The following is a 13,803-nucleotide window of genomic DNA, read 5'->3' on the forward strand; positions in this document are numbered from 1 at the left end:
AGCACGGACCGCTGCCTGCCGGGTGTCCCCAGGGGACAGGGACAGGCAGGGCCCAGGCAGGGGATGCTTCCATAAGCAGCAGCACTGAAAGGCAGCCAGAGCATATGGAGAATTAGCTGGGATTTGTGACTGCAGCTGCAGAGTTGTGTTTCTGTGTGTGAAGTTAATTACAGAACTACAAAACGATGCACGGGGCAGGGTGACAGCACCCGCAGCGACCTCACCCCTGCCACCCTCCCAGGGAACTGTGGTGCCAGGAGCCAAGCCCCAGTCCTGGGCTCAGCGAGGTGCCCGGAGCACTTCCCACATTCCTTCCCTCCTCCCAGCTCTGTGCCTGTCGCACTCCGGTTGCCTGATGACAAGTGGCAGTGCTGGCACACCTTCCAGATGTTTGCCTGCTGCCCACGGGCACGGGCACAGATGGCGAGTGGCAGCATTCCCTGGAAAGCCGGGGCCAGGCACGCAGGCTGTTCTGCCTGTGCTGGGCTCCTTCCGCCCGTGCTGGGGGAGAAATGAACCGGCACAAACGCCTCGAGTTTCATCTCCAGGGAATTGTTATGGAAGGCAGCAGCCCACGGGAGACTCCTCCAGCAGTCCAGGCAGGGGGAGAGCACGACAGCAAAGAGCACAGGGAGGAGGGTGAGGGATGCTCAGCCTGCCCCCACCCCCTGCTCCAGCTTTCCTCTGCACAGAGCCACCAGCATCCCAACCAGGTCACGCTGCCTAGGAACCAGGTGCATTGGAAGATTAACGGGAACTGGATTATGCCACGGGGGACAGGAGGGCTCCCAGCATAGCTTGTCCAGCACTTTTGGGACGCTGGGTACAACTGATGGGGCCCAAGCTCAAACCCAGCACTTGCTTTCAGGTTTATGCAGGCAGAAGCTCCACTGCAACAGGCAGAACAGCAAATCCTCCACCTCTGGAGAGAACGCTTGGGATGGGAAAGAGGAAGACAAGATTTTCTGCTGCACTGAGGACTGCATCCAAGCCCTGCTGCTACCTCGGAAGCAGGTATGGCTCGACAGCTGGCGTAGCTGTGGAGTGCTCAGATATCCCCACGCTGGTGACTGTTCCTGACTGCATTGCCTGGAGCAAGGATTCGCACTGCTAAGTCAATGTCAAGCTGATTTAGTCCTTGGATGGGGAATCTCCATCAACCAGTGCTTGCACTAGCAAGGAAGAGCAGTGACGGGCTGCTAAATGTCAGCCTTGTCCCTGGAGGTGATACTGAAGCAGCCCCATGGTGTGAGCAGCACAAACCCACAGCCCAGCTAATAGGGACCAGCACAGTGTCCATACGACGATGGAAAAATGCTGCTTTCAAGTCCTGAAGTTGTGTGATCACAATTTACTGCCTCAAACCCTCCTGTCTCACTCTCCTCTTGCTTTCCAGCTGAACATAACCCTTATTTTCATGTGTCCCGAGGGGGTGCAGAGCTCCCATGGCCCAGGAGCAGCTGCAGCCCTTGTGAGATGAAGAAGGAAGAAGCAGCAATTCCTCTCTGCAAGGCTATAAAGCCAATAAGGACCCCCTGGGAAGAAAGGTACTCCATAAATCTGAGCTGTTATTATAAAACCAATCTCCACCGCATCTCTTAATAACAAAAATTAACTGCGCAGTAACACCAGCTATAATTAATATCATAAAAGTCAGAGATGGGAAAGGCCAGCAGGTCAGCAAGGCCATCCCATGGATTGCTTCCCATAGCACAGGGAAAGGGGAAAACTCCTGGGTGCCACAGGAGCTTGGGAGAGTGAAGGCAGTGCCAGGCACCATGAAGGGAGCAGTGACGAGGAGGGGGTGGCACATGGATCACATCTCTGCCAAACCCAGGAGGGGAGCAGAGCCCAGCTCTTGGTTCTGCAAGTACCCAGTGCCAACTGCTCATCCCTCTTGTCCTGTCCATAGAATCATGGAATTATTTAGGTTGGAGAAGACCTTTAAGATGACTGAGTCAAACCATTGACCCAGCACTGCCAAGGCCACCACTAAACCATGTCCCCAGGTGCAGCACCCACACACCTTTTGAATCCCTCCAAGGATGGTATAACTTTGCCACTGACCTGAGCAGTCCATGCCAGGGTTTGACACCACTTTTGGTGAAGAAATTTTTCAAATATCCAGTATAAACATCACCTCGGGCAACCTGAGGCTGTTTCATCTTGTCCTATTGCTTGTCACTCAGGAGAAGAGACCAACCTCTCAGTGTCTCCCCTTGAACCTCCTTTTCATCCAGGCTAAACACCCCCAGCTTCCTCAGCTGCTCCTCACACACTTGTGCTCCAGAACCTTCCCCAGTTCCATTCCCTTCTCCAGACACACTCCAGCCCCTCAATGTCCCTCTTGTTGTGAGGGGCCCAGAACTGACCCCAGGATTTGAGGTGCCCCTCGCCAGTACAGAGAGACAATCACTGCCCTGGTATGCTGACCACACTATTGCTGGTACCAGCCAAGGTGCCACTGGTCTTCTGGGTCACCTGGGCACGCTGCTGGCCTCTCTCCCAAATTCTTATGGGTGTCACCATCAACTTTTCACAAGGTGCACTCAGAAGACCTCGGGGAACCCCCTGACAGCTGTATGGGGACATGGGTCAGGGGATATGAGTGCTCCCTGGGGGCCACAGGCTGACCATGCCAGGGCAGGCTCTTTGCAGGAAGAGCCCATGTCCCAGCCCACCTTCCATTGGGATGAGCATTCCCCCAGACCCTGCACCTCCCATCCCACAAGAAGCTTCCAGAGCCAGGAGACACAACCCTCCCATAGACACAGACACCTCAGCAGCATTCCCAGGCTGGGATCCCCCTGCCTGCTCCCACCTGTGCAGGGACCAGCACTGCTCCTCACTGCCTCCATACCCAGCTAACACACAGACCAAGCCCCAGTGCCCTCTGCCTTCCTCCACATCCCTCTCCAACCTTCCTCCCGTCCTCCATGCTGCCCCTGCACGGTCCTGGCACGGCTCCCTGCCGTCCTCGTGGGCCTGGCAGTGTGGCAGTGGGCAGGGCAGGAGGGACAGCTCCCGGCCTGGGCACGGCCCTGCGGTGCCCAATTAGTGCCGTGCGTGGCAGCTCCGTGTGCGCTGCGGGATCAGCTGTGGGAATGCAAATCTGCACCTCCCCCGCCGCAGCAGCCGCTAACAAGATAATGAATATTTTCATCAGCTGCAGAGAATACAAACATCTGCGCAGGCACCGGCACTGCCGGGGCTGGGGGAGCGGGGAGCAGGGGTGCGGGGGGAGGAACAGCTCCCCGGCATCCCTCACTGCCAGGGCAGCAGCTCTGCTGCCAGGGAAAGGAAAGTTCTGGTCCCTGAGCCAGCAGAAGCCCATGGCTGACATTCCACCTGCTCCAGTGGGTGCTGGCACCGTCTGACAGCAGTGCCAGTGGCTCTGGACTGTGCTGGTGTCTGCAAGAGCCTTCCACCCCCTGCCACGGTCAAGGACACCTTCCACTATCCCAGGTTGCTCCAAGCCCCATCCAACCTGGCCTTGGACACTTCCAGGGATGGGGCAGCCACAGCTTCTCTGGGCAGCCTGTGCCAGGGCCTGCCCACCCTCTGACTGAGGAACTTCCTGCTAATGTAAATCTCATGATCATGGATGTACAATTGGTTTTGGGCTCTGGCTGCAGTGGCAGCTTCCACCATGGCCATCCCTCTTCCTCCTCATCCTTCTCCCTAGGGCTGAGGCACATGCTGGGAGCAGTGGGGTTCTCACAGACAATGACCAAACAGCAGAGACTGACTCTGTATGAGGTTATCCCACCACCTGCACAGACAGGAATGAAATGGAGCAGCTCAGAGGTGCATCTGGAGCTGGGATGGGGCAGCAGGAGCAGGAGGTGGCTTCAATGGCCCATTCCCTAAATCCTACCTGCAGCTGGTGCAGAACCACTCTGAGAACCTCTAGTATTTGAACAACCTCTGTTACAGAGCATCTCTTCCACCCTGGACCCCTGCTTTGTTGGACACTACACCTGCTCTTGTTTTTCTAGAATAAAAAATGCTTCCAACCTGCTGCAGAAGCATGTGGCTGCAGACTGGGCAACACCAGCTCAAAGCCACACAATCTGTCATCCTTTTTGGTGGGATGAGAACTTTGAAATTGAATGGGATGTAGCAGTGACCTAACTGATGGAATGCTGCGCTAATTGCATTAGTCATTTATACACCAGATTGGAAAAAACCTCACTGCTGAGCCTGGCCAGTGAAGATGTGCTCAAAATACACAGTGTGTGTCTGTGTGCAGCCTGCTGTGGGCTCTGAAATATCCCACACATCCCACAGCAGATCCCACCTCCACAGAGCTGCTAAACTCCTAACAACCCCTTTGCTGCTACTCAGGACCACAGCATGAAGCATTAGCCCGGCTTGGAAAGACATCATTGCTTCCAACTAGCATGTCTGAGGCTTCAAAGTTGTGAACAGGTAATAGAACTGCAGCAACAAACAATAAAAAGATGAATGAAATGGAAGGCAGCCACTGGAAAAGAGATCCATCCATTATCCCGGCCTGAAGGGTAATAGGTAAACAAGGCACTGGTGCACTGGCTGGCACCGAGCTCGCCAGCACGGGAATAATAAACAGCACAATTATAACTCCTGTGCTTGGAGGTTTCAAAGAGAGGGAGAAAAATAGGTGAAAAAACAACGTCATTAATTTAACCACCTACAGACAGTACATTTGTGTTGCTGTGGGGGAAGCAGGATGTCCCTGCCAGGGCTGCCCGTGAGCCCCAAGCCAGGGACACAAGCAAAGGCCCTCCAGCTTCACACCCAGATGTGATGCTGCACGCAGCTGAGCCCCCAGCCCAGTCCCTGGCAGCACCCACGTGGACAACGGATGGGTGGAGATGTTTTCCAAAGCAGCCCTGGAAGGGATGGCACGGAGCTGCCAGCTCACCCCACTGCCACCACGCTGGTTTATTAAGGGCTGAGAAACATCGAGGGGAAGAAGAGACAGATTTAAACTTAACTTGCCAAACTCCCCATCACTATGATGACAATTCCCCCCATCAGCTCAGTGACCTGACAGCACGAACAGAGCTGTGTGGAGGCAGAGCCTACTGAAAGCAGCTGGGGCAGTGCCCGTCCCTCCCTGCAGCACCCCCAGCACCTCGGGCTGTGCTCAGCACCACCTCCAACCTGCCCCTTTCCTTCCCCAAGGCTGGAAAGAAGCAGCAGCCCTGTTTCATCAGTGGGAATGGGGAGAAGAGCATCCTCCAAGCAGTGAGTTGCAGAGGGAAGGGTGATTCCAATTTGCAGGAAGGTGCTCGGCACGGCAGAGCACAGCAGCCCTGGATCCTCCAAAGCCATCCTCCCTGGGTGTGGAGAAGGGAAACCACTTGGTGCTTAGCAGGGAGGGAGCATCAACATGAATGCTCTTCCTGCCTCCAGCCACGAAACCGTTCTGGCTCCTCATCTGCCCTCAACACCTTGGAACTCTCTGGACTCACTGCTTCTCTGCTGGGAGGAATCAAACTGGGGCTGTGTGGCTGTTCCTGTGTCCTGGGGCTTTGCCAAGCTGGAGCAAGAGCCAGGATGAGAAGCAGAGCTGGAGGTAGGGATGGGAAGGGACTCTGGTAAGGGCAGACAGCTTCTCCCAGGGAATGCTCTGCCATGCATTGCCCTGACATCCCGTTTGCCATGCAGCAATAATCCAGCAAGTAAAGCTGGCTCCACAGGCAGTATTTTGGGATTTCTCCATATTAATGGCATAAAAGCAACAGTCTGAAACTGCAAACAGCTTTTAAACAAAAATATCTATTCCCTCATGGCAAAGAGACGGCACAAAACCAGATAAAGAACGAACAAACAATCCATTTGGAAAATAATTCCTCAGTGATTTGGGAACAGCACAGAGTTCAGGCTCTGCCCCACCGCGAGGCAACGGGGGGAAAATCACTCTAATCTAGTCTTTAGTGAGCTGCATCCATTGCTGAGCCTCCTAGCTGGACCAGGAGGTGTGACTGGAATATATCAGCTCCAATCCCATCTACTTACTAACCCCACAGAGCATTTTGTCAATGGGAAGAACCTTTTCTAAAGAAAGGAGAGGGGTGCCCAGAAGAAGACAGCTCTGAATGTGCTTCTGGCTCAGCAGTGGAAGGACCAAGGGAGGCTTCTGGTGAGTGATGGAAGATCCCTCTTCAGTCCCCTCCCAAAGTGCCCACGAGGGACTTGCAATAAGGCAGCAGCAGCAGCGATTCCATGGCACGCTCCTCTGAGCAGGAACCTTGATGCTGCCATGTCCAACAGAGCAGTCGAGCACCCCAACCTCCACAGAAATAATCAGTGGTTATTAAGCCATCTCAGCACAGAAGAAGCTGCCCACAGAGCTCCTAACTCCTGATGGCTGGAGCAGAGCTGCAGGGATGCTGTGGTGCTCACACCCTGCTGGGCTGGGGCTTCACTGTCACTGATGGATGGGGAAAAGGGACCTTGGCACCAGCACGAGGGCCACGTGAGCAGGGAGAGGCTCTAGGCAACACAACAAGGTGTTCCATCAGTGCTGGGGAGTATGTGGAGCACGTATGGAGCACACAGCAGGAACCAGTCTGGCTGCTGCCCAGCCCTGCTGGGGTACACTGGTCTGAGCAGCCAATATCTGCTTCATCCCCTGGGTGTTACCATCTCCTCAGCCACACAGCTGAAGTCCTTGGATAAAAGCCTGGGCCCATTGGATAAAATGACATCTACTAAAGGGGAAAACCAAAATCTGAAGCAGCACTGACCAGAACCACGCGTTGATCTGAGGTCTGGGACCTCCCAGGCTGTGCAGCTGTGCTGCATCTTCACATCCATCTGTGCTCTGCATCCTGAAGGTACCCCCTGTACATCCCCAGCCTTTCCAGCTGGTCAGATACAATAAAGCCATCACTGCTACACCTGATACATCCCAGTGATGTGCTGAGCACGGCCAGGAGGGTGCCAAGAGGACGGACCAGGCTCTAACTCAGTGGTGCCCAGCAATGGGACAAGAGGTAATGGGCAGAAACTGATGTCCAGCAAGTTCCATCTGAACGTGAGGAAGAACTTCTTCACTGTCCAGTGACCAAGCACTGGAACAGATTGCCCAGAGTGGGTGTGGAGTCTCCCTCACTGGATTATTCAAGAACTGACTGGATGCAATCCTGTGCCATGTGCTCCAATCGGACCAGATGACTCAGACTGGTTCCTTCCAACCTGGCCCATTCTGCAGCCACCAGAAGGGCAGAAACTCTAATTAATCAGTGCTGCAGCCCCTTAGGTGGCAAAGGGACCTCCCTGACCCCCAGGAAATGGAAATTCTGCAGTAACTGAGAAGTGTTGCCCAGGCCAGGGTGTGTGAGGCAGCTTTTCCCAGCACAAAGGTTCCCTCCCAGCCCCACGCTGACATGCCTGGCAGATTGAGAAGATCCTATTTATTAAAGACACTGAAGATGCGGCGACATGGGAAGCAGACGCCATTCAAAAGATTGTCACATCTGCATAGCTAAAGGATCCCAGCAGTTATAAATCCCTCTAAAATACTCAGCCCCTTGTTCTGATAGCAGGTTCTTGCTCCTGCTTCACAGAAACAGGCTTTTAATCCCTAGTATTAGGCAGCTTCCTGCTATGTTTCAAATGCACCAAATTAAGGGCTTCTCTAACAGCTGGTGTCTTAATGCTCAGAGAGGTTCTTGAATATCTATGAAAATCAGAGGAAAATTACATCTTTTAGTTAATAATTTCTTCTCCATTAACCTCCTTCTCTTCCCTTGTTAAGAGATGATGTAATGGTGCTTCCACACCGTAACCTGCTGACATCCCTGGTAGCCTGGCCACGCAGGGAGCTGAGCCCTTCTCATCACTGCCTGGTGCTTTTGGAGCCAACAGCCTACACTCAGATGGGAAAAGGGCAGCTGTGCTGACCTTCCAGGCTGCTGGAGGCATTTCTGGAGCAAGATGTGCTGCCTCCCTCCAGGCTCCGAGCTCTGCGGAGCCACTTCACCGCATGCTACAGCCTGCACCATGTGGGCAGTTTTGCAGGTTGCTCTTGTTTCAGACCTTTCTCCTGCCCCTCACAGCTGTTACACCTGGGACTAAAGAGACTGAAATCCCTGTTTGTGACAGCAGGGTGTGCGAAGAACTTGGCTGTCCCTGCACAGCCCCTCACAGGGAAAAGCTTCTCCGCCCTGCACACCCCGGCCAGCATGGCAGGAGCGGTGCCAGCCCTGGGGAGGAGGACTAACAGCCCTTTTTTTAAGCACAAAACCTGTCAGGCAGAGCCCCAAGGAGTGCTTTTTGGCCCCTGGAAGATGCCATCCCCACACCTCAGGTGTTTTATTCCAAGAGCAACCCCAGCAGGACCTGCTCTGGCCTGCCCAAGCCTGTCATCCTGAGCATGCCCTCAGAGGGGAAGACCTGAAGAAGCCACGTGTCCCAGGATAAACCAGCCCCACTGTTTTCCAGATGTGCTTTCCGGATGGAATTTAGCCAGGGGATACATTTGCTACCTGGAAGCAACAAAGCATCCCTTAGACCCACCAGCTCATGGAAAACTTCATCTCTGCAGCCCTTGCTCTGCTCCGATGGACCCACTGACAACTGTAACGTGAGGGAGAGAAGGCAAAGAGGAGTCTACTGGGAAAACTGCCTTTCTGTCCTGCCAGTGCTCCAGCAACCTCCAGAAAAAGCTGCAGCTCTGCTGGCTCCAAGCACTCTGCTTTGCCAGCACCTCTGTGCTGATGGAGTCTGTAATGCCTCTGTCACCAAGAGAGCAGAAGGCCAGAGCTCAGCTTGAATCCACAGCCAGGGAAGCTTTGCACTCAGCTGGGCAAAAACACCTGGAAAAACTCTTTGGGCAGAAGGGATGAGGACCCACAGCTCCAGCTAAAATCAGAGGCAGCAATAAGGTCCTGGTGCCTGAACAGGAGAGAAACAGGTGCTGGGCAGGGAAGAGCTGTGCCTGGATGGGATGTGGGCTGGATCCTCTCCTGACTGTGCTTAGGGCTGCTGCTTCAAAACTCACACACCCACCCTGGCTTACACCTGATCAAAACACAGCTGCATTCAGAAGACCTGAAGAAAAATAACTAAATAACTCATATGCCAGCCCTGAATTCAGCAAGCACTCCTCTGTGAGCTCTGCAAGGTGAAGGCACTTACCTTCAGCTCATTTACATTATTTATCATGCTATACCCACAGCTCCTCCCAGTGCTGTAATGGGGGCACTGAGTAAAACCAGCTGGCATAGGCTGAAAACTAAAGGAAATGCTCTTTCACACTGCACACAATCAAACGACTCATTGTTGCAGGTTATCACGGAGATGAAACACATCAGCATCCAGAAAAAGATGAGGCAACGCTCCTGAGAAAGGCCCACGGAGCACAGGCAGATGTGTCTCACCTGACATGGCACACACTGGCCCAGGAGGGTCCTGTGCTGCTGCCTGAGGGAAGGATGAGCAGGTAGGAGAGCCATGGATGCTCGTTGCCCTCTTGCTCTCTTCCCATCATGAGCAAATCAGAGATGCTGGCTCTGTACCACTGGACCTTGGTCCCATCTCACCTCCCTGATATTCCCAAAACAAGGAGCAGAACCAGGACATACCTGAAAGTCATCTGGAACACCTGCCCTTGGTTGACGTGCTGGCTCCTGTTGTTGTAGCCACGCAGCATCTCCCCAAAAAGGGTCTCATTGAACTTGGCATCCGACTTCAGGCACTTGGGGCCCTCGCAGATGTCAGACAGCATCAGGCACGACTTCCCATCCGGGGCCAGCTTGTACTCCTCCACACACCTGTGGGGCACCACAGGCCATGTGAGAAGAGCCAGGCACACAGCAGCCCACCCCACGAGCCTCTGCTGAGCCCAGCCAAGCACCACCAACACCTGCAGCAGTCGTTTGGACACGTGAAAGGGTCACAGAGCCCAAAGCCTCTGCCCTGGCTGGGTTGGGTGACCAGTGAATGGGGGCTTGGCTTCCAACTCCCCTCCCTGCTGTAGCAGCACAGCCCATCTGCCTGCAGTGAGGTTGGGTGGGGCTTGGAGCACCCTGCTCGGGTGGAAGGGGTCCCTGCCCATGGCAGGGGAGTGGAACAAGAGCAGCTTTCAGGTCCCTGCCAACCTAAACCATTCCATGATTCCATGCTGTCCTGCCTGGAGCTGCCCCCACGCTGGAGAGCAGAGCTGAGCCCACTGTGTGTCCGCTGCTCAGGTACAAACATTCCCCAGGCCACAGCAAAGCAAAATCAAGCTCCTGCCTCTTCTTCCACCCAGAAATACCCTCCTGAAAGGAAGCAGCTCCACCCTGGCTGCTCTTCTGCTCTTTGATCCCACTTCCAAGCCTACTCTGGGTAAGATTCACATGTTCATCTTCAACAGACAGGAAGGGAAACTGAGGCAGGCAGCTGGGATGTGATTTAACTACAGACACTGGAGACCTCGGTGGAATCTTTTGTAAACGTGCCATCCTGCCTCTCCTCCTCTTCCACCAGCCTTCTCCTCAGCTCCCACCTTACTGGGAAACCTCTGTTCCCTGCCTGCTCCTTCCTCCCCACAGCCCCAGTGCTCTGCTAACACCAACCCCATCTCCAGGCTTGCTTCCCTCTCCCCTTCCTCTACTGCATTTTACTGCAAGCAGAACTCCCACCTGTCTGTCACGCTTTTCCTTGCCTGTTCTCAAAGCACAGCTCAGCCTTGAAAAGGGATTATGAAAAAAGAAGGGAAAAAAAAACAAGAAGGGAAACAGTTTCTGTCCTTGGGGATGCAAGGCTGAAATGCAGATTCATGTGGGTGTGGGTGGAGAGCATGGAATGGCCCAAGACTTTCTAGACCCTCCCCACAAAGGTTGCTGTGCCCACATGAATTTCCCTGCAACCCCTGCTGCAGGCACGGAGCAGAAAACGTGCTCTGTTTTGGTGACTCAGTCACTCCGTGCTGCTAAACAATAATAAAAAAATAAGGTAGTGGGGGGAAAAAAACAACAAACCAGCAAAAAAGGGATAAATAAAGGAGAAGCTGACACAGGCTGAGCTCCCTGGGCTGCTCTTCCCGGGGACCACCAGCAGCAGCCAGAGCTGCATGAGGTCTTTGCTGCACCTGCAGCATCGGGACTTGACGGATGCTCCTTGGAGTTACTGCTAGGAATTCACTCCCCTGCTTGCTTGTGGGCATTTGCTTTCCAAAAAGGGCTTTTTTTCTTGTTCTTCATCCTAATCTGTCACACGGGGACATGGAGTAGGTCCCCATGAGTGTGCCTGAGAGTGTGAACCAGCCGTGGGGCTGGGGCAGGCGATGGATGGCTGCAGCTGTGCAGCATAAAGCCAGATAATCACTGAGCTCCTTTTAGAGCACACTGCAGCCAGGGAGATTTTCCTGAGAGAAAATGCTAAATTGTGTAGGATTGTAAGATCCCGGCCAAAATTTAGGGATGAAACTCTATTTTAAGAGGCGCACAGGGGAGGAAAAAAAGTAAATTTTAAAAGTAGTATTTTTTAAACAAGTCCTACACCTTCCCCTCCAACACACAATGAGCAATTTTTGGGTCCCATCACGGTGAGTCACAGATCAAACTGTTCTGTCACACAGTGGGGGAGAGGAGGAAGGTGCATCTGCTCACACTGCACCTCACACTTCCCTCAGGCAAACCAGGTGCCCCTGTTCCCTGCTGGAAGTCAGCTCCATCAACAGCCTCCTTTTTCTTGGACACCCAGCTCCAGGCTGGGTGGCACAGCAGGTGGCAGGGGTGGAGAAGGGCAGGGGCTGTTTGTCTGCCCGTTGAGGAGCACTGGAGGGGACTCACCCACAGAACATGAAGATGGTGCTGGACGAGGGGTCGTGGGGCAGAGGGAGGGTCTGCTGCAGGCACAGCTGCTCACAGCCGCCGTTGAAGCCGTCGGAGCAGTCGATCCCTTTGGAGAAGTCGTAGCAGCCGGTGCCATCCTTCATGGGCCGCAGGTCCTCGGGGCACTGCAGCGACAGAGGACACGTGGAAAGGTCACCTGTGCACCCTCCCCAGTGGAGGCACTGCCCAGTGGGTGCCCTGCCAGGACACATCCCATCCCAGAGCCAGTGCTGCTGAACTTTTCCATGATGAGTTTGCCCTGAGTGACGGATGGGATCACCCCGCGCCACCTCGCACAGCCCTCGGGAAAGGGGCAAGGGCCATTGGCAAGGATTTGGGCTGCTGCCAAAACCTCCCCCCTCATCCTCCCTCTGGAAGAGGGTGAAACCCTTGAGGCAGCAAAACTACATGGCAATAAAGCCTCAAGCCAGTGTGGGGCAAAGCGTGACAACCCTCTGTCTTTGCTACCTGCTCCTCCAAAATGCAGAAAATTCCTCTGCAACCCAGAAATAAACACCTCAACACCTGGGACCAGCCCAGAGAACCATCTCAGTGCTTGAGAATGACCCAGAAATCCATCTCAACCCATGCCAGGCAGGCCAGCAAGCATGGCCTTGGAATCATGTCCAAAAGGATCTTGATGCCTGCTTGATGCAGCCCACACCAGAGGCAGGTCTGGGGCAGCCAGGAGGGTAGCCCAGGCTCATCAGTTTTCCATGGCTGAGGGAAGCATGGCTCTAATTTCTAATTCCAGTTCCCCAGCTTGTTTTCCTTGCCCCAAAAGATAAAAGCCAGCAGGCAGCAAATGCCATCGATAAATTGTCACCCAGATTAAAGCACGCTTCCACTTTGGTTATTTATCCCTTTTCACCAAACACACATGCACACAAACAACAACAAAAAGGCCAGGCCTTGAAAAAATAAATAAATCTTTTCCAGGAGCAGCTCACAATTAAAAATGCATTATGGAATTTTTTGAAGATGAGTTAGACTGGAGACGGCACAGGTAGTGATGAAGGCAGGTTATAAATGGCCTCTGTCGAGCAGAAGAAAGGTTATAAAACCACTATGTTTTGTGCTTGAAAAAGAAAATCAATTTTCCATGTGAGCAAAATGCTGCACATACTAATAAAAGTCCAGGAGACCCTGGACCCTGGCTCACTGACACCGGCAGGGTCCTGATGGGAGATGGGCTGCCAAGCCTCACTCAATCTTGGCTACTTAAAAAGGAAACAGGGACCACAGAAAGGGGCTTTAGAGAGTCCTGGCCCACACTGAGCCATCACAGAATCCTGGAATTGTTGGGTTGGAAGAGAGCTCTCAAGACTATCCAGTTCCAACCCTAGTGCCATGGGCAGGGACACCTTCCACTATCCCAGGGTGTTCCAAGTCCCATCAGCCTGGCCTTGGACACTTCCAGGGATCCAGGGGCAGCCACAGCTTCTCTGGGCACCCTGTGCCAGGGCCTGCCCACCCTCACAGGGAACAATTTCTTCCAGATATCTAATCTAAACCTCCCTTCCTTCAGTTTAAAACCATCACACTGCTGTAAGGTTTGTCCCCATCTTTCTCTCCACCTCCTAGAAACCCCATGACTCTTCCCTACAGCAGCATCAAAACTGCTTCTGCCCTGTCTGCAGCAACTGGGATGTGCTGATCTCTGTGCCAGTTGTCCCTCAGATCCCTCACTGCCTCCCATGCCCTCAGCTCTGAAGCTTGCAAACCTCAGCACCATCCTTGGGGACACTTGTTAAGGTGAGAAGGGAAGGCACAAGGCTTTTCCATCCAAAGGATCTTGGCAGCAAAGGGCTCTGGAATAGGATGCTGTCCATCTTTGCAGAGCAGGCAGGGTCCCAGAGACACAGCTCTGGAATTAGCAGCAGGAAGCAGCAGAAGACATGGGAGCAGGAGGCTTTCCAGGTGCACGTACAGAATAATGAAGGAGGAGAGGACACTGAGAACAATCTGTGCTTTCACCACCCCGGAGCTG

The 13,803-nt window shown here is 53.7% G+C and overlaps 1 protein-coding gene across 4 annotated transcripts in view; it reads right to left on the reverse strand.

Annotated features, from left to right (window-relative positions):
- ASTN2 (astrotactin 2) overlaps positions 1–13,803 on the reverse strand; it is a 320,390-nt gene that overhangs the window by 126,925 nt on the left and 179,662 nt on the right. For all 4 annotated transcript variants that reach the window (XM_069031598.1, XM_069031599.1, XM_069031600.1 and 1 more), the window contains 2 exons: positions 11,772–11,938; positions 9,579–9,767 (listed from right to left, as the gene is read on the reverse strand). In XM_069031598.1, the coding sequence (XP_068887699.1) occupies positions 9,579–9,767; positions 11,772–11,938 (356 nt within the window). The remainder of the gene's footprint in view (positions 1–9,578; positions 9,768–11,771; positions 11,939–13,803) is intronic.

The sequence above is a fragment of the Aphelocoma coerulescens genome, chromosome 17 (genome assembly GCF_041296385.1).
Source record: "Aphelocoma coerulescens isolate FSJ_1873_10779 chromosome 17, UR_Acoe_1.0, whole genome shotgun sequence".
NCBI lineage: Eukaryota > Metazoa > Chordata > Aves > Passeriformes > Corvidae > Aphelocoma > Aphelocoma coerulescens.